This window comes from Nyctereutes procyonoides, unplaced genomic scaffold, assembly GCF_905146905.1.
Source record: "Nyctereutes procyonoides isolate TBG_1078 unplaced genomic scaffold, NYPRO_anot_genome, whole genome shotgun sequence".
Lineage (NCBI taxonomy): Eukaryota > Metazoa > Chordata > Mammalia > Carnivora > Canidae > Nyctereutes > Nyctereutes procyonoides.
The window spans coordinates 19,793,453-19,814,523 of record NW_026575034.1 but is presented as its reverse complement, the minus strand read 5'-3'; the positions used below and the strand labels follow the sequence as shown (position 1 = coordinate 19,814,523).

The window sequence follows — 21,071 nt, the reverse complement described above, 5'->3', positions numbered from 1 at the left end:
GGGAAACATATTGTGTGATAGTTAGATTTTGGTTTTTGGAGTCTCCCCAACATGAGTTCGAATCTATATTTCATCCTTTGCTAACTGCGCCACCTTAGGCAGGTAACTTAGACCTCAAAGTTTTAGTGTTGCTGTCTCTAAAGTCAGGATGATAACAAGTATTTCAAGAGGTTGTGATTCAGTTAAGCCAAGCTTGTATATGGCATGCTTGGCAATTGTTCATACAGTATATGGCATGAGGCAATTGTTCAATAAATGTCCACTATAAACGAACACTTAAGGCAGTCTGGAAAGACCCCACAGGACATAAATGTACATTGATCAGATCCTGCCCATCTTCACTTGCAGAAAACAAAATCAAGGTGTAGCTCTGATCGCAACTACCAGAGTTGGTAATGGCATGATGCCAGTTTCTGCTCTTTTGGCCTTTGGGTTCGTTCAGCTTTGGGATGTGGGCTCTGTGCTCTCACCTGAACCCAGCATACCCACCTGCAGAGGAGGACAGTGTTCAAGGCAGAGCTGAGGATCACACAGCCCATCATGACCACTGACTAGCTTTGTGACCTTGGGCTGGCTACTTGAATTCTGTGCTTATGTTTTCTCAGTTGAATAGCAAGGATACTTAATAACAATACCCTGCTCATGTGGTCGTTATGGAGATTATATGAGCAATATATTTAGAATACTTTTTAAAGTGTCTGGTGCATAGCGTAAGCTAAAAAATCTATAGTAAAAAGTAATATAATAATTCTAATAAAGTTTTGAAATAGACCCCTGGCATCCCAAATTCTACTTTGCTTCCTGACAAAAGCTTTGCATAATGGATTTATGGAAACAAAATGAGAGAGAAGAGGATGAAGAGCAGGTAGGTTAGAGGAGGCAAAGAAAGGCAGGAAAATTTGCCATAGGGATAACTCAAAGTATAAGCAGTACTAAGAGGATGAAGTTTTAAATTACAAAAGATACAAGAAGAAAGCTTAAGTATGGAAATTTAATATTCATCTCAGAAGTTGTAACAAAAACCCCTTGCATTTAGTGAGCAGACATATGTGAGTAGACATGATTAATTGGTTGATTAAATGTGATTAAATACTGAACTTTTCAGTAGACAACCTGAAGCTTGGTTCTTTGGATAGAGTGAGGACTGAGGAAAATATACAGTCTATGGTCTTCTGAATAAGGCTAGAGAGGCAATGACATGAATTCTCTCCCTCCCTCCCTGCTCCTTCCCTCTCTCTTTCTCTCTCTCTCTCTGTATGACTAGAAATTTTTGTCCAAACCATTTATCGCCAAGCAAAAGATCAAGAAAAGGATTGTTGAAATTCTTCCTTAAGTGCTTAATGCTTACATTCTTGCTCATAAATCTGCACATTGACCCCTTTTCTTAATAAGCAGGCACTTGAGTGGAAGTCAACCTATTTTTAACACTGAGGATAAAAGGAAGTTTGATGTGGAAGACAAGAAATGGTACTGGCTATTTGGAATCTTTTCTTCTGTCACTTCTTTAGCTGGTTGGATATTTCATGACCACTGTGACATGGTCCAGCCAGTATTGGACTCCATCATCCTCTTTTCTCTTTGCAGCATCCAGAGTGACTCCAGCAGTTCCCTAGACCTGTCAAGGGTGAGGACATCAGCCACTTTGAAAGGCAGCTCCAGGGACGCAAAAAGTATTATTAAAAAATTACTTGGTGGCAGAAGGTACCTAGGTGTAGGTTTTTATCGGTCAGCAGAAATCTGACCCCTGCTCTCTCCCCTGTCCTCATTCTGAAAAGATGAACAAATGTAGAACGAGTGTCTACTAAAAAGAGACAGCAGAGGAGTGCCAGGCCCTCTGACCCGGAACATTGCCTTCTGTTCCTTTTAATATACTCCTTTTATGGTGTATCTTTTAAATACTAAAGTTAATAAATCTCTACTTTTTTTTAAGTCAGAGAAATTGTAGCTATAACTCTGTAACCAGCAATCATAAAACTGAGAAGGAACTGCACAGCTCAGGAAGGAAAAATAAAGTTTTTGAACATTCCTGAATAACCTATTTGGTGTAATGATTAATGGACGCATGGGCAAAGTGGGGCCCCCCAATCCAAAATATGCTTTCATTTTATCTCTCAAAAAAAAATCACTCCAAATAGGGAAGAACTAAGCTCACAGACTTAAAAGGAGGGTGATGCCCAGGATGAGAGAATGCTTGGCACAGAACATGAGCTCACTTCTCGTCTCCTGGTCCAGGTGAATTATAGGGAGTGCAAGCTCTACAAGTGTGAGGATGAATTCCTATCAGGATTAATTAAGCAGGAGGTCTGGGAGTATTTTATAGGAGTGGTAATCACTGGGAAATAGCATGGGCTCACTAAAAACAAGTGCCAGTTGGATCTTACTTTCTTTTGTTAGAGGCAAACTGTCTGGCAAGGAACTGAATCAAACAAAATGCCAACAAATAGGAAGTTCTGCCATTAGGAGTGCCAAAACACTTCCCAATAAACAGAATGTGGGTGTTGAAAGCAGGAGTAAGGATATGGTCTAAGAGCAGCATGGAAGGCTTACGGGATTTTTTTTTTTTAAATTTATGATAGTCACACAGAGAGAGAGAGAGGCAGAGACACAGGCAGAGGGAGAAGCAGGCTCCATGCACCGGGATCCCGATGTGGGATTCCATCCCGGGGTCTCCAGGATCTCGCCCTGGGCCAAAGGCAGGCGCTAAACCGCTGCGCCACCCAGGGATCCCCTTACGGGATTTTTAAAAAAATTATCCCCCCTCCCAGCTGGATGTTATACTCTATGTTGGCAAATTGAATTTAAATAAAATGCAAATATAAAATAAATAAATAAATAAATAAAATATAAAAATTATTTCCCCCACTTTTATTGAGGAATAATTGACAAATAAAATTGTATATATTTAAAATGTAAATGTATACATGATCTGGTATACATAAAGATAAAGTTAATTAACACATCCATCACCTTTTAAATTTTTAACTCTTTTAAAACCATTTTTTTTTGCGTGTGTGGTCAGAATATTTAAGATCCACTCTCATCAAATTTCAAGTGCACAATACCATATTATTAACCATCATCACCATCCTATAGATTAGAGTCTTTTAACTGAGCGTTTGTATCCTTGTACATCTCCCCATTTCACCAATCCCAACCTCTGGCACCCATCTTTCTACTCTGTTTCTATGAGATCGGTATTTTGGTTGGTTGGCTGGTTGGTTTTATAGGTTCCACATGCAAATGATACCATGTGGTATTTGTCTTTCTCAGTCTGGCTTGTTTCACTGAGCATAATTTCCTTCCAGGTTTATCCATATTGTTAGAAATAGCATGATTTCTTTCTTTTTTTAAAGCTGAATAATATTCCTGTGTGTGTGTGTCACATTTTCTCTTTCTCTATCCATTTGTCCATCGATGGACACTTAGGTTCTTTCCATGTCTTGGCTATTGTGAATAATGCTGCAGTGAACATGGGGCTGCAGATATCTTTTCAAGACAGTGATTTCATTTCCTTTGTGTATATATCCAGAAGTGCAATTGCTAGATGCTGGATCGTATGGTTGTTCAACTTTAATTTCTTTTTAAAGATTTTACTTATTTATTTATTTAGATTTATTTATTTATTTTAGAGAGAGAGAGAGAGAGAGAAAGAGAGCATGAGCAGGAGAGACAGAGAGAAAGGGAGAGAGAATCTCAAGCAGACTCCATGCTGAGCACAGAGCCCTATGTAACCCTGACATCACAACTTGAGCTGAAACCAAGAGTCAGACGTTCAAGTGACTGCACCACCCAGACATCCCTATTTTTTAAAGGTTTTTTTAAAAAATTATTTTTAAAGCTTTTATTTATCTATTTGAGGGCAGTGGAAGGGCACAAGGAGAGGGAGAGAAGAGCCTAAGCAGACTGCGCTGAGTGCAGAACCAGAGGAAAGGCTCGATCTCACAATCCTGAGATCAGACCTGACCTGAAATCAAGAGTTGGATGCTTAACCAACTGCACCACCCAGGTGCCCCAAGATTTATTTATTTATTTTACAGAAAAAGACGGGGATGGGGGGGGAGAGAGAGAGAGAGAGAGAGAGAGAGAGAGAGAGAGAGAGAGAGAGAGACTAGGGGGAAGGACAGAGGGAAAGCATCTTTAAGCAGACTCTCCACTGAGCTCAGAGCCTGTTGTCTGTGGGGCTAGATCTCATGATGCGTGAGGTCACAACCTGAGCTGAAACCAAGAGTCGAACACTTAACTGACTGAGCCACCCAGGCACCGCTTTAATTTTAATTTTTTGAGGAACCTTCATTTTGTTTTCCATAATGGTTGCACCAATTTGCATTCCCACCAGTGGTGCATAAGAGTTCCTTTTTCTCCACATTACTGCCAGCCACCATTCTGCCATCACATCACTTTCCCATATTCTTTTGGTTAAAATAAGTCACAAGGCTAGCCCAATTCAAGGGGGATGGGAAATAGACTCAATTTCTTGATTGAAGGAGTGGTAAAATCACATTGAAAAAGGATATGTGGAATGGGAGGGATGGTTTTGGCAGTCTGGAAACAATCTACCAATTTGTCCTTGGGAAAATTATTTAACTACCTGATTTAACATTCTTCACCTGTAAAATAGGAAATAACACTTACTGCTTAGGAATGTTGTCACTAATAAATTAAGAAAGTGTGTTTAGCATCTCATACATTGTAGTAGACACATAACAGCCATAAAAAAAAAACATATATTGACTGAGCCTGTGTTGTGTGACAGCACTGTTCCAGGTCCTTTTATGTAATCTTTATAACAATTCACTAATGCATATATTAGTATTATCTGAAGAGAAACCCTAGGCACAAAATTTTAAGTAACTTCCACAAGGTTGGTTCCAGAGTAACTATTCTAAATCGCATATGTCATACTGCCTGCTACATCCAAAGGGCACCTCTTAGTTTTTGTCGGTGTAGGCTCTGTTGATAATTGATGGCTGTAGATCACCCCTCCATCAAATGTTCTTCCTCCTTTGGCCCCACGACTCCCCTCTGTCCAGTGTTTTCTCTGTCACTGCTGCCTTTCAATCTCCTCCTTACTGAACCACATTTTAAATGACAAAGCTCTCTCCCATTTTTCTGGCTCTCCTTGCCTGGAGGAATCCATCCAATATGGCAACTCAATTTCTCTTTCTATGGATGATTTCCAGTCTCCCCTCTCTCCATAACTCTAGGCTTCCAGTTCTAAGCATTTTCCATTATTCACCACATATGACCCAAGTCAGTTTGTGAAACTTCTATGTCTTTCATTCTATCTCATCCCATTGACTGCAGTCCTGTCAACTAATACTTGAAATGTTTTTCCAGTTTAGATGTTCTTGCTAATCTGCTAGTGCCTTTGGCCTGATCTAGGCCCTCATTATATCTTAACTGGCTTATCAAAGTAATTTTTTTAAAAGTTTTTAAAATTTATTTATTCATGAGAGACAGAGACGGAGAGAGGCGGAGACACAGGCAGAGAGAGAAGCAGGCTCCATGCAGGGAGCCTGACGTGGGACTTGATCGTGGATCTCCAGGATCAAACCCTGGGCTGAAGGCAGCGCTAAACCGCTGAGCCATCCAGGCTGCCCTCAATGTAATTTTTTGACTGGACTTGCTTTCAGTTCCTATACATGCTTGAACATACACCTCCTCCCCACCATTACTATACTAGCCCTAGCCCCTTGCTCTCTCTCTGGTTCCCCCTTCACCATTACATGGTTCCCTCCTTTCAGGGACCAGCTTCTGCACTACCTCCTCCACAGGCTCCCCCGCTTCAGCTGGCTTCATCTCCTTCCTCGTTTTCCTAGGTCAGAGAGTCAACCTGTCTTTTCACTGTCTAGTTATCTTTATAACTCTGCATTTTCTCTGCTGTTCTAATATAAGATGCTTGAGGCCCTAGCACCGTTCACAGCAGGATTTCAGAGCTCTGTTCAGTGCACACTCTGGCATCCTGAAATACCTTCCTGCACAGTATTATTTGCTATGAGGTGTCCCTAGCAACAGCACAGCCTATGGCTAAGAGTGCCAGCTGTGGAGAGTCAACTCTAATTGTTTTATAGCAGGGCCAGGACACTAATTTTACTTGAAGCTAATAATAATAATAATTATTATTATTATTACTATGTAATAATACCAGGCCTCCTCAAGTATGAACTCGGGCAAGTGATGCCTTTCTGAGTCTGAGGTTGCTAAAATGAGGATAACAGTTATATAGACCTTGCTGGGCTGTCAAGGGAATGAATTGAGATAATGTATCTAAAAGGCTTGTGGCGTAGAGCCCGGCACCCCTCTTCTTCTCCCTCCCACCCCCCCAAGAGTTCAGTACTTCGAAGTTATTTCTGGGCTTATTGCCTGGGAGGCTGAAGAGAGGGGGGAGTTCATGAGGGCCAGTTCCCTTCCAAAAAAGCTCTGATTCTGTGATACTCTAACTTGGTGGATATGGGAGAACAGGTTGGCAAGCCCCGGATTTCTAATCAGTTGCTTAGAAAACCAGCCAGGATCTATGTCCTGGCATCTGTCCTCGGGAGCCATTCATGTGACCTTAGTACTAATGCTTGAGCCTCCCCCTCCAAAGCGCGGCGGGCATCGAAAAAGTCCTGCACGTGGGAAATCCTGCCTTTGTTGGCGTATCTTGGCCTCGAACCCGCACTTGGGGGGGGGGAGGGGGGAGTCTAGGGCCCTTAGGCCCATGTTTTTTTTTGCCCAGACGGCGCTTTCTCAAGTTCGAAACCAGGACCCGGTTCTGCAGACCGCGCGGGTGTGGTCCCGAGGGCACCTTCGGCGCAAACCCCCAGCGCGGGTGGGAGAGGGCAGGGCTGGCGAGCTGAGGACCGAGCCCCGCGGGGCCGGGGGCCGGGGACGCGCCCACCCCCCACCCCCACCCCGGGCGCAGCCGCGCCGAGCGCCGGTCCCGACCGCGTCCCGACCGCGTCCCGCAGGAGCCGGCGAGCGCCCCCCCGCCCCCCCGCCGCCGCGCGGGACCGGCCCCGGGATCCCAGCCCGCGGCGCGCGCCCCTGACCCGGGCCCGGCCCCGGCCCCGGCCCCGGCCCCGCCCCGCCCCCGGCGGCCGCGAGTGGCGGGCGGGGCGGCGGGAGAGAGGCGCGCGGGGCCGTGCGGCGCCGCCTCCCCTGGTGCCGGGGGAGGGACGGAGCGCTCGGGCGGGAGAGCCGGAAAGCCCGACCGACCGGCCGCCGCCGAGCCGCATGCAACCGGTGGGAGGCCGGGCCGGCCGCGGCTGGGGCTCGGGCCGTGGCTCGGCGGCTCCCTGACGGCGAGCGCGGACGGCCCGGAGGCGGCGGTCGGGGCTGGCAGGCGGAGGGTGGTCTCCGCGCCCGCCTGCCCGGCGCGGTCCGAGGATGCGGGGGGGCGATGCCCGGGGCCAGGGACGCGCTCTGTCACCAGGCGCTGCAGCTGCTGGCCGAGCTCTGCGCCCGCGGGGCCCTGGAGCACGACAGCTGCCAGGATTTCATCTACCACCTGCGGGACCGCGCCAGACCCCGGCTCCGCGACCCAGGTGCGTGCCGCCGCCGCCGCCGCCGCCGCCGCCGGAGGGCCCGGGCTGGGACTCGGGGCCGCCCCGGGGCCTGAGGCTGGAGAGCGCCGCGGACTCGGGGGGAGGGGGCGCGGAGCTAGGGACGGGGACCGGGAAGCGGCGGCCGGGGCCTGATGCGGACCCGGGCGGGGACCCGGGGGGACTCCTGCGCCGAGGCCGAGCCCGGGGGGGGGGCGGGGGCGCTGGAGGGACCACGCCCGCCACCTGCGCTCGGTCTCGGGGCGGCGGGGGGCGGCTCCCGAGCGCCGGGCTCCGCGCTGCACTTGCCGGGCTCTGCGCTCCGGGCCAGGGGAGGCCGCGGCCGCTTCGGCGGCGCTGGGAAGGGGGACGAGGCCGGAGGAAACTCTGGGAAGTTGGGAGTTGGGGACGGCCCGGCTGCGGCTGAATCCGCGGGGCGCTCCTCGCCCCCGCTCCCGGGCGCCAGTCCCTTCTCGGTCTGCGCTGGGCAGGGCGGGGCGGGGCTGGCGCGGGGCCGGCGGCGGGGAGCTCCGGGCCCCGGGCAGCCGGGCCTGAACCCGGTCCCCGCGGGCCGCCTGCGTGGAGGCGCCTGGGCCTGGGCGCCCGACTCGCCCGCCGCCGCCGCCGCCGCCGGGCGCTCCCGGGTCGGGTGGGCGCGTCGCGGGTCGCGGCGGGGGCACCGCAGGCCTCCCTCGTCAAAGTTGCACAGCTCCTAACTTTGGAAAGTTCGTTTATTTTGGCATTTGACCAATTAAGGTTGGAGGAAGGAGTTTTAGTGGAGCCGTTTGCTTTCCCTAAGGGCCCTGGGTCTCCCACGTCTCACCCACTCCTGGTTCCTGGAAGACACACTGCTTCCAAATGCTTACTTGAGGTTCTTCTTACCTGGAGAAATCATTTTCTCGAATATTCTCTCTCTCTCTCTCTCTCTCTCTCTAGTCTTCTGTTAAAGATGAGGTGAGAAAATGGCCTTCACCCCTGATATTCCAGTGTATAAATATTGGAAATGAACCATTGCCTCGCAAATTATCCAGTACAAATTTACCTATTTTAAGACCATCCATTATATCATATATATATAAATAATATATAACACTTATATATATTATATATATATAATATAAGTCTACTTTCACAAAGGATAAGTTAGGGAATTATTTGATTTATAGAGAGAGATATATATAGAGCCTGACTTAAATAGCATTTCCTTGATAGTATCTTCAAAATGGGCCTGTGTGGTGAAGAAAAATCATCTGCTCAAAGTTTATATCAGATTTTCCCTATTTGAAATCTTTTTCTCTACTGAAAAAGAAAGATTGTTTCCCATTGCCTGTGGTTACGTTAATTAAATTTATCGGATGATCACTAATGTCCTACTTCAAAGTACAGAATTAAGTCAAGAAATACCGTTGATCCCCAGTGATCTCCCTGGAGGTTCAGCGCTCAGCCTTTGTGTGGCTCATTGCTGGCTGTGATATGCTGCACAGACCACAGATAGAAATATGATCTCCTTGTCTCATGAACTGGGAGTCCGGGATGATGTCCTAAGTGGGGAACGTTTTCTCTTTAAGCTTCAGGAACGAGAAAATCATTTGGCATGCTTCACCCCAAGCAAGTGTTAGTGTTGAAATGTCCCACTTTCTTGCCCATGACTGTGCCACAAGTTTCCATTGTTATCTCACATTAGTAAATAGTCGCCTTTGGCTTTATAAGAGAAGATGGATGAGGCCTCTTGATGAGTCTCCTGTTTAATAGTCGACTTCTTTTCGTATGATTTTATGCCCCTGCTTCCTTTAATACATGGGCTGGATTCCACATTCTGGGGCTTTACTCAACCCTTGCACTGGACTGCCAGAGTCACAGAAAAAAAACTCCATGCAAGAAACAAATCATTCCTTGGCTGAGAGAGAGCCACAGTTAAGAGTGTGCCTTGCTGTTCTTTGAGTTCCTAAGAACACTGTTGCGCTTTCTGAACAAGTGGTTTTTAGGTAGCCCGTGTCCCTCTGGCTCTTTGGATTGGGTTAGAAGTAGCCTGCTCCTGAGACTGGAGTGGGGCACTGTGAGCTAGAGTGAGGGGAACTAAGGCTGAAGCTCACAGAGTGCATCCTCTCTTCCAGGGCACTTCGGCTCAGGCCAGAATCTCTCTTCATTTCCCTCCTTCCTCTCCTTGCCTTCATTAACTCTTACATTAGATGCATTTATCTCCATCCCTCTGATGCTGTTTGATTGTCTGGACCAAGAGTGGCTTTCATTTCAGGCCCTAAAAGCTGAGTAACTGGAGTAGCTGTATTGTACGACACTGTATGTGCATGGTGCCCTTGCTGTTGTCTTGTGGGGAACCAGAATGAGCTTACACAGCAGCCCGGGGACATGGGTCCCTGAGAGAGTTCTCTCTGTAAGTGGATGACTTCTTTTCCTGGGAAAGGGCGCCATGGACCAGCCTTTTCTGTCTGTTGCCCATCCATGGCTACTCATTGGCAGTTAAGTTTTCTCAAGCTCAACTAAGGAACTTTGGTTTCAAAAGAAGAAAACAGACATGATTCCCTGTGGGCAGCAGAAGGACACTGTATCCGGGATGTTTGTTCAGTTTTTCAGAGGTGGGCTACGCCCAGGTCACAGACCAGTGGGCCATCTAAAAGGATTATTCTCTGCCTAGGTAGCTGTGGTGCTCTGATGTGGAAGTATAGCACCTAGTCTTACCTGACCTGGTGTTAAGAGAGGATTTGATGAAAGAGCAATTTTTAAAAGCAAAGCTGTGTCACAAGTGGAACTGGAACACCTCACCCAGCCTTTCATCTGTACCAACTATGGAAAGTAAAGTGCTGATCTTGAAGCTGAGTGGGGGCACTTTTTTCCATAGACAGCAATTAGCATCCTTCTGTTAAGTATATTTATGTTGTTTCATACTTTGGCAATGTGGGACATAAACTTGCAAACCCCAGAGGATAGCCTTCGTGACGAAGGGAAGAGCAAGTATAGAGACAAGGGCATCCTTGATGTGATTCAAGGAATGGTGAGTTCAAGAGTGGCTGGAGAGAGAAAAAGATTGAGAATGACAAGAAATGTGGTTGAGGGCTGCAGGGTGGGGGGGTGGATTGTGGGGGAGGGGAGATCATGCAGGCCCTTGTAACCAGTAGGACGACTTTGGATTTTATTCTGAAGGAGAAGGAAGGGGTTGAGAAGTGGCAACAGCACTCTAGCTGCTTGCTGAGAAAATGCTATTGAAGATCAAGAGTGAAGACTGAGAAATGTAGCAGGAGGCTATTGTAGTAATCCAGACAGAGGGGAGAGTGACTTGGCCAACATCGTCGTAATGGAGGTGGCCAGAAGTGACTGGGTTGTGTACACGTCTGAAGGTAACAGTGCTAGGATTTGTTGATGGAATGAATGTGAGGGGCGAGAGAAGTGGAGTTAAAGACTCCAAGGTTTTTGACCCAAGTAATTCTATTTACTGCAGAGGGGAGGACTTTAGGAGGAGCAGAGTCCGAGTGGGGAAGGAAATGAGGTTTCCGTTTTAATTTAAAAAATATTTTCTTTTGGGTATCCCTGGGTGGCCCAGCGGTTTAGCACCTGCATTTGGCCCAGGGCGTGATCCTGAGTTCCCGGGTTTGAGTCCCACGTAGGGCTCCCTGCATGGAGCCTGCTTATCCCTCTGCCTGTGTCTCTGCTTCTCTCTCTCTCTCTCTCTCTCTCTCTTTCTCTCAATTTCTGTCTCTCATGAATAAATAAAGTCTTAAAAATATATATTTTCATTCCTAGTGTGTGATGTCTCTTATTAGTTCAGCAGTCCACCTAAAATGTGAATGTATTCTTTAATATCAACTGTTCTATGCTCACATTTTGTAACTGGAGACTTCACGTTCACTCCTCAAGAGGGCCAGTTGATTGTAGGGCAACATTTATTGTTAAATGATTTTTCCTGGAAGTGTAGAACTTCCACTTATGGACCTTGGTTGCACTTTTTTGCAATCGAAAACAATGTTGTTGTTGTTGTTTTTTCCTTTGGCTGTAAGGGGTTAGAGATTTCAACTTTTCTGAACCTGCTGTTTTCACATCTGGAAAAGAAAGGAGGATCAGATCATATATCTCTGGATTTTCAGCACATTTTATTATTTTCCTTGTTAAGTTTTTTCTTTTGTAGGACACCAACCACATCAGTGCCAGGAGTTTTAGGTAGGTCATTTCATTTAATCCTCATGATGTCTTCTAAGATATTGCTGCTCCAAGTGGACCTGTGGACCAGCAGCATCAGCAGCATCTGGGAGCTTATTAGAAATGCAGACTCTCAGACTCCACCTAGACCTACTGCATTTGAATCTATGTGTTAACAGGATACTCAGGTGATTTGGAGGCACATTAAAATTTGAGAAGCATGGCTAAGAGAGGTTGATATGTATGAATAAACTGAAGCTCAGAGCTAAACCAGCACCAAGGCCATGATCCCATTTTGAAAAGGTTGAATCTAAGTCAAAGTAGTTTCTTAGGGAAACACATCACATTGTACTAAGAATCTGAAAGTTATCATCGATGAAAATTTCCTAGGTATTTTTCTTTTTCCTGGTGTAGAATGAAGAGAGAGTATTATATACTTTGTCTACTTAGTTCTTCTGTAAAGGATTCAATATCTAATTGTAGATTAAATTCTATGTAGTTATGGAAGTTCAGCTTAATTTTTAGGTTATGCATTCTTTTTGTTTAGGATATTGGGTTTACATTGGTATTGCAGCTTTGTATTTCAAGAGATTTTTCTTCATTTTCTGGTCAAGGTGTGAAGCAGAGTCTTATAGCTCATCATTAATGACTCTTCTTTTCAAGTGGACATTAACCCTCCTAAGGAAAAGCTTTTTCTAAGCAAATGGTTTTCAACTTTGGCTGCACGTTGAAAACATTTAGGGAGCTCTAACAAAAATAAAACAAACAAAAAGCTACCAATGACTGAGCTTTTCTCTAGAAAAATTCTTTTTTTTTAAAAAAAAGATGATATTTATTTATTCATGAGAGACCCAGAGAGAGAAGCAGAGACACAGGCAGAGGGAGAAGCAGGCTCCCCACCATGCGCCTGATGTGGGACTCGATCCCTGGATCCCAGGACCAGGACCAGGACCCTAGCCAAAGGCAGATGCTCAACCCCTGAGCTACCCCGGTGCCCCTCTCTAGACAAATTCATTCAGAATCTCTGGGGGTGGGGCCTGGTATCAGTATATTTTTTAAGCTCTTTAGTTAATTCTAAAGTGTAGCCAAGTAGAGGACAACTGTCAAGACCATCAAGCAAAGGATGAAACCACCTGAACTTCTCAGCTCAGCTCATATTTCTTTCCTGAAAAATTAGGAAAGATGTATCAAAAGTCAGGGGCCTTGTAACAGTTACTACACATATCGACTGATTCTTAACTCCCTTTTGATAATATTACGTCAAATTTTTATTTTGAGGGTTCTACAAAAATATAATGAGAATCCATTATATTCACGTAACTTGAGGAAAAAAAAAAGAAGAAAATTTTGTCCGAATAGTATTTCATTAAAGGGCTAGAATGTGGAACCTTCACTAATGTCGTGTTATACTAAATTAGAATGTAATCATTTATTAGGAGATATACATATAAAATAATAATTAAATATAGTTTCTAAGGAAAAATCTTCTAAATAATCATCAAGACTAAATACAAGTCTTAAAACTTTCAAAGATAGTCAAAAGACAGGTAACCTTAAAATACTGGATTTTTTTAATAGGTGTTGGTATTATGCACAATGGGATTAATTTTTAAAAATTAATGTTAATTGCAATCAGGAAATAGACTTCTAAGGAATGAGTGGCATATTGGATGCACAATATGTGAAGATAATTTGCATTTACTTCAGTGACATTTTAGGGCTTCTTCATAAATATTTTATTTAAACAAGTGTGTTTTCATCTCTGTGGGATTCTTCTACATGGACCAGTGAGTGGTTTAGTCATGAGGTAATTATCAAGAGGGAGAAACAAAAGCAAACTGTGGTAAAGGCATCACAGGCAGCCCTGTGGCCAGCTGCCTCTTTCAGAATAAACAATCAAAAGCACAAACTTTTTGATGTGGGCTAACCTCTCAAGGAAGAATTAAGCTGACACCTAAGGAAATCACCTAAAATTTCCTATTATGTACAGAGCATAGGAATTGCTATCACTGTGCAAAACATATCCTCACTTTTGTGTTTGTTTGTGCACATGTGTTTTCCTACATGATTGGCCTGAAAAAATTCATAATCTTTTCTTATCTGAGTTACTTGAAGGAACCGACAAGTTTACATGCTGACGTGTATAGAGAAAGGGGAGGAGCTTAGTGAGAGGCATAGGTAAGGGAGCAATCTCACTTTTAAAAGGATAGGTATGGAGTATGCTCTTCTACTTTCTAAATGAAATCACAATTTAAGTCACAATGTGCATCCTGACTTTTTCTTTTAAGTCTTTTATTGGGTTAGTTCTAGAAAGGGCTTAAAACCCTTAATGTCTAGGTCTTCCAGATCTCATTGAAATATTCATGTGTCTTTGTGCATTTATTTTATCATACAAAAACTTATATATCAACATTGATGGAACTGCACCTGAAGGGGGAAAAAAAGCTCACCCAGGAAATCAAGATGACAACGTGGAATAAAGCAAGAGCTTAAAGTCAGAATCTGGTTGTGCTCTTACTAGCTTTATGACTTAGAGCAAAATATTTAACTCTTCAGTTTATTCATCTGTAAAATGGGAGTGGAAGGCTGCTGTAGCACAGTGCTCAGACTAAGTGCTCCAGAAATTTTGGTGGCAGTGGTGTCTTCTGTCCTCGTTCCCTCTCAGCCATTTATTCATGGGCATGCATATGTTTTACCCATTTATAATCACTCAGAGACAAAAGGTTTCCATTCTGCCTTTTTTGTATGCTTCGTGTTTTATCACTGCTCATTAGCTGTATGTCCCTAGGCAATCTCCATGTCTTAGTTTCCTCATCAGTAAAATGGACTGCCAGTATTCAGATAAAATATAGGATGCCCTGTTCAATTTGAATTTCAGATGAACAGTGGATAATATTGCATGGGACAGATGTATACTGAATATCTGTTATTTATCTGAAATTCAGATTGAACTATGTACCTTATATTTTTATCTGCTAAATCTAGAAACCCTATTTTAGTACCTATCTCACAATGCATGTGAAATCTTACCACAGGGACACCCGGATGGCCCAGTGAGCTAAGTGTCTGAATCTTGATCTCAGCTCAGGTCTGGATCTCAGGGTTGTGAGTTCAAACCCTGCATTGGGATCCATGCTGGAGCCTACTTAAAAAAAAAAAAAAAAAGGAAAAATAAATACATACTTACCATAGTACCTGGCACATGGTAAATGCTCAATAAATACCATTATCATGATTATTATATTTTTTCTGTGATGAAAGTCATTGTGCAATTTTTACAATGACTATATATATATATATATATATATATATATATATATATTCCAAAGAGTAAGTGAATCTTTTTCACTTAACCATGCTCTTGGCATTTCTACCTTCTGATTTTTTTGTTACCTAAAAATACTATTTTGTGTCTATAGTATCCTACTCCCTTTTGGGAAAATATCTTCCCTTCCCTTTCCCCTTTCCCTTTTCCATTTCTCCTTCCTTCCTTCCTTCCTTCCTTCCTTCCTTCCTTCCTTCCTTCCTTCCGTTAGTGAAAAGGAAACTATATTGAGGTCCCAGGGCTCTGGGGCTTTGTCAGGGGCTGCCTTGCCAACAGAAGAGCTAGTGGAAGGGCCTTATTTGACCTTCTTGGGGTGCAGGTAGTTGATGTGCCTGCACTTTTTATGGCTGCTGATAGTGCAGGGGTAGACATGAACATAATACTTAAGGCAGATCATCTTGTTGCAGTTGTATTTCTGGACCAGCTGATGGAGGCCAAGTGCCCAAGTGCAGGGTGGACTCTGGATATTGTAGTCCCAGAGTGCAGCCATCCTCCAGCTGTTTGCCCACAGAAGTCAGATGATGCTGGTCAGGTGGGATGCCCTCCTTGTCTTGGATTTTGGCTTTGATCTCAGTGGTGTTACTGGGCTCAACCTCAGGTCTGATGGTCTTGCCCGTCAGGGTCTCCACAAAGATCTGTACCTCTACATCTGCCATAAGACCATAGCCACCAATCCGCTCGGCCGCCTCCTTGAAAAGGAAGAGGTGGAAAATTTCTTAATGATAAATTATCAACAATGGGTTCCAATTACTTTCCTGTAGATTGTCAACCTTACAAATAAAAGTTGCCTGATATTTTACCAGCAAAAGATGGGTTTATTCAGGAATAAAAGAGAATTGACGTCTGGGACAAACAAGCTGTGGCAAAACCACAGAAGTCTGGAGAACAAAGGGATACTTTTTGAAGTAACCAAAAAACCAAAAGACCATAGGAGTAAACTGGGTTCCAAGTGCGATGGCTTCTCATTGGCTGAGCCATTGAGTGGGTGGGGCGATAGGAAAGCATGTTTTCCTGGGCTGGGATAGTAAAGTACCTCAAGCAAGGTCAAGTCCATTTCTTCCTGTTGGGTCTGCTATTGATTAGGAGTGGTGGGGTGATAGGGCATAGGAGCACCCCTTCCCAAACCTCCTGACTCCATTTTTAATTTTCCATATTTTAAAGTTCCCTATTATTAATTTTCACAAGATTGAGCCAACTATCCCTGCTATGAATCAACCAGTAAATCCACTAGCATTAGGTGGTAATGATGTGTACAAAAACTTGCTAATTTAACAGGTTTTAAGTAACTACCTAGTTGTTGTTTCAATTTGTATTTTTTTATTGGCAGTGGTGGGGTTGAATATTTTTAATATTTTAAGCCTGTTTATATGTCTTTTTTTTTTTTTAAAAAAAGATTTTGTTTATTTATTCATGAGAGACACCGAGAGAGAGGCAGAGACACAGGCAGAGGGAGAAGCAGGCTCCACACACAGAGCCCGATGCAGGACTCAATCCTGGGACCTCAGGATCGTGACGTGAGCCAAAGGCATTTGCTCAACTGCTGAGCCACCCAGGCGTCCCCCTACTTCTATTTCTTATGTGAATTTTCTGTGTTTAGTGTCCATCATGTGGCAGCTTATTTTTTTGAGAATCTTAATGGTTTTATTACTAATTTGCATTAGTTAGAATATAAATATTCTGACAGATTAGCTCACAGAAGGATTAGTTCACAGTTCAGTGAATGAGCTCTCATTGTCTGACTACAATCAATCATTAACTAGACTGCCTTTTAAAATTTTAAGGGTGCATTAACAAGTAGGGATTCATTGTAATACTCTTTTTTGGGGGGAGGACTTAAGCTTTAATTGAACAATGTTGAGAATTTAGTGTTTTTACTTTCTGCCCATAATGGCAAAGAAAAAATCGACACATTATAACATTCTTTCCAATGCAAAGTGTTGCCTTTATTTATGTATGTGAAATATGAAAAGAAATTGTAATATAACTTGGATCTCTCTTTCTCTATGTTCTTTTTCCCTTTATCCAACTCCTCCTTCCTTCACAGCACTTATGAAGCCTTACTTACTCTAGCCACACTGACCAGATCATTCTTTTCTAATTATAATTAAATTAAATTAAGAAGACATTGGAATGCCTCATAATCGCCAGGTACTAAGTTAGGCATAGTAATTCAGAGATCCATTAGACATGGTTGCTGCCCCTATGGAATTGAGATAAAAGAATAATTGCAATTTTTTTAAAATTTTTATTTATTTATGATAGTCACAGAGAGAGAGAGAGAAAGAGAGGCAGAGACACAGGCAGAGGGAGAAGCAGGCTGCGTGCACCGAGAGCCCGATGCGGAATTCGATCCCGGGTCTCCAGGATCGTGCCCTGGGCCAAAGGCAGGCGCCAAACTGCTGCGCCACCCAGGGATCCCCGAATAATTGCAATTAATAAAATGAAGACAGAAAAGGAGATGTATATGAGACACAGTGTATTAAAAGAAGAGAGAAGTAATTAGCTGGCTTGCGTGGATCTGCGAGGATTCCTAGAGAAGTTGATTCTGGGTCAGAGTACTTTGCCTGGAATGTATCAGTGGGAAGGACATTTTAAAGGAATTTTAAAGATCCTATGACAAGAGAGGATGAATCTTTGGTAGTAATAGTAAGCAGAGTATGTATTGAGACTGTTAAGGGATGAGTCTGTTCTAGTAAACATCGGTCAGTTAGTGGAAGTCTTGTATGCCATTGTCAAAGTCCCATGGAAGACTTGAGCTAGAGCACTGTGATCCAGAAATCTTGAAAGAACCACAGTTTACTGTGATGAGTCCAAACAACCCATTCTCAGCAAAGTACTCCAGGAGATTTCAGGATAAGAGAAGTTCTGTGGGTGCACATCTCAAGTCTTTCTGGTTCCTCATGGGAAACAAGTTCAAGTTGGTGGTGGTGATGCTCTTCCTGTCCAAGGGTAAGGTCCTGACAGATTAGAATCACTTAATGGGAGATCACCTATTTTAAATCCCCAATTATGTCACCCTGAAACTCAGGTATAATTACCTCACATAATTGCCTTAGCAAGTTAGTCATCTGGTTCAAACATCTGGGCTCCAGATATAATTTCAGATTATGCCAACAGTGACATCTTGCTTCCTCACTTGTTTATTTAATAATGAAAAAAACAATGTGTTCAGTTGCATTGCAACCACTCAGCTCGTGGATATGCACAGTCTGTTTTTTCTGATGTTATAGGGCCCAGGAGGAGGTAAAAGCATGGCATGCCTGCCTAGTGCCTACCAAGCTATGCTGTGGAAATGGTTCTTTATTGTGCATACAGGGGCTTCCAAGTAGTGGGAACAATATGTTAAAATAATTCAATTGAATGCCTTAGATGGGTCATATACTCTCCACTTCTGTTATCCTCCTGTCCCCTGCCCTACACGAATGAACATTAGTCATCACATTTATGGTATATGCCTGGCTACTGAAGACATTTCAGTTTGCATCAGCTATAGCACTGCAGACCCATTGAAGAGTTCTAAGCTGAAAATTAAGGTGAACAGATTTATCTTCTTATTCTGTCACTCTGCAGACAGGATGAAGGTTGATTGGAGAGATCATGATTGGAGAAGCCATTTACTAACTCATCAAATGATAATTGAGCATCTCCTATGTGCAGGGTTCTGTTGTAGGTAGGGTACATATCTAGATAAGTATTGTACATATAGCAGGGAACCAAACCAAGCAAAAAGCTTGCCTTTGTGGAACTTACATGTGGCTGAGAGGAAAAATGATAATACATAAATTAATTAATTAATTACATAGTAGTGTTAGATGGTAATAAGTACTAAGGAGAAAAATAAAACATGGAAGAAGAATGGGGGACCAAAATTGCATCACTGAGAAGTTGATGAGTACAGGTCAGAGGGAGATGACGGGAGCGAGACATGTGTGTATCAGGGGAAGAGCATTCTAGGCAGGGCAGCAGCAAATTTAAAGGTCCTGAGGCAGGCACATGCCAGGTATTAGCCAGGAGCAAGGAAGAGAGACATAGCAGGTGAGGTTGGAAAGGGGATGTGAGGGCCCTATAAGCCATTTTAATGAATATGACTTTTACTCAGAGTAAGATGGGAAGTCGTTGGAAAGTTTTAAGCAAAGCAGTGATAATATCTGACTTAAGAATAGAAAGGATCACTTCGATTAGACTGTAGAAGAGTAAGGGTAGAGCCAGGGAGAACAGCTATGTGATTATTATAATAATTTATGTGAGAGATAATGGTGGCTTGGACCAGAGTGATGGCAGTGGAGATAGTGAGAAGTGGTCAGACTCCAGGTAGCCTAGTGGTAGAGTTGACAGGATTTATCAGTGAGTGGATGGGGGGTGTAAAAGAGAAATCAGAATGACTCCCAAAACTTTTGCCTGAGCAAGGGAATAGAGTTGTATGAGAGGTAAGTTTGAGGGGAACAATTAAGGGCTCAGTTTTGATGTGTTAAGTTGGAAATGCTTATAGTGAGTCAAATGGGGCACAGATTAGGAAGTTGGATATATGAGCCTGGAGTTACAGAAAGATGGCTGGACTGCAGATATATATGGGAGCATTGTCACATAGAGATGATATTTCAGATGAATCTGGCTGAAATGATCTAGGAAGATAGAGGAAGGAAGAAGACCAGTATTGAATCCCAGAGCTCTCCCAACACTAAAAGGATAGAGAGAAGTTGAGGAACCAGCGAAAGAAGACTAATAAAGATGGACCAGAAAATCCAAGAGTGTTGACCTGAAAGCCAAGATGAAAAGCCAAGAAAAAGCTATATCAAAGAGGAAGACATAAAAGTTGTGTCAATGCTACCGTTAGGTCAGGTAGAGTAAGCACTGAGTACTGACCCCTGCCATTGGTATGTAGGGCTCTTTGGAAGTGATGTTGACAAGCAGTTTTGGTAAGAGGCAGGGACAAGAGCCTCATTAGGGTGGCTATAAGAAGAATTGGCTGGCAAAAGTGGGATAGTAAGTATAGACTATTTCAAGTTTTTCTGCAGATGGCAAGTATCTATCTGATGTGAGGGAAGTGAGATCAAGGTTTTTTTTTTTTCTTTGTTTAAAATTTTAAAATTGTTAAGAGAGAACATCACTAATGTGATGGGAGTGATCTGGTGGAGAACAAAACTACATGATGTAGGACAAAGGGGGAGAATTGTTGGAGCAATATTCTTGAATGGGTATTAGGATATCCTTCCTAGATGCTCAAGAAACAAGGGTAGTCTGTAGATACATTTAGGAGCATCAACATAGAGATGGTATTTAAAGCTAAGAAACTAGATGTGCTTAGCAAGCAATGAATGAAAATTAAAAAAAAAAAAAGAAGTCGTCACACAATTAGTGAAAGGTTAGGAAGATGAGAAGGACCACCAAAAGACTGAAAAGGATCAGCAAGTAGAGTGGGAGAAAACAGAATTACCATGTGACCCAGTAATTCTAATACTGGATATTTACCCAAAGAAAACAAAACCACTTAGTTCAAAAAGATATATGCACATCTATATTTATTGGTATTATTTGCAATAGTCAAGGTATAGAAGCAACCCAAGTATCCATGCATAGATGAATGGATAAAGACATGGTACACACACACACACACACACACACACACACACACACACACTGAAATATCACTTAACCATAAAAAAGAATGAGATCTTGCCATTTTCAACAACATGGATGGATCTAGAGGGCATACATAATGCGAAGTGAAATAAGTCAGACAAATACCATTTCATTCATATGTGGAATTTAAGAAACAAAACAAACAAGCAAACAAAGAAAAAGGAAGCAAAAACAAAGTCTTAAATATAGAGAACAAACTGATAGTTACCAGAGTAGAAATGGGTAGGGGGATGGGTAAAATAGGTAGAGGATCAAGAGGACATTTATTGTGATGAGCACTGATAATGTATAGATTTGTTGAATCATTATATTGTACACCTGAAACTAATATAATAGTGTATATTAATCATACTTCAATTGAAAAAGGAAAAAAAATGATGTAAGGGATTGAATTGCCTGAGTGATGTACTTGAGTAGGTGGGTTTTCCAAAGGA

At 43.3% G+C, this 21,071-nt stretch overlaps 1 protein-coding gene across 2 annotated transcripts in view; it reads left to right on the top strand.

Moving 5' to 3' along the window:
- The first annotated feature begins 7,194 nt into the window (after positions 1-7,194).
- SYT9 (synaptotagmin 9) overlaps positions 7,195-21,071 on the top strand; it is a 193,078-nt gene continuing 179,201 nt past the window's right edge. For both annotated transcript variants that reach the window (XM_055317550.1, XM_055317551.1), the window contains exon 1: positions 7,195-7,526. In XM_055317550.1, the coding sequence (XP_055173525.1) occupies positions 7,382-7,526 (145 nt within the window). In that variant the 5' untranslated portion in view covers positions 7,195-7,381. The remainder of the gene's footprint in view (positions 7,527-21,071) is intronic.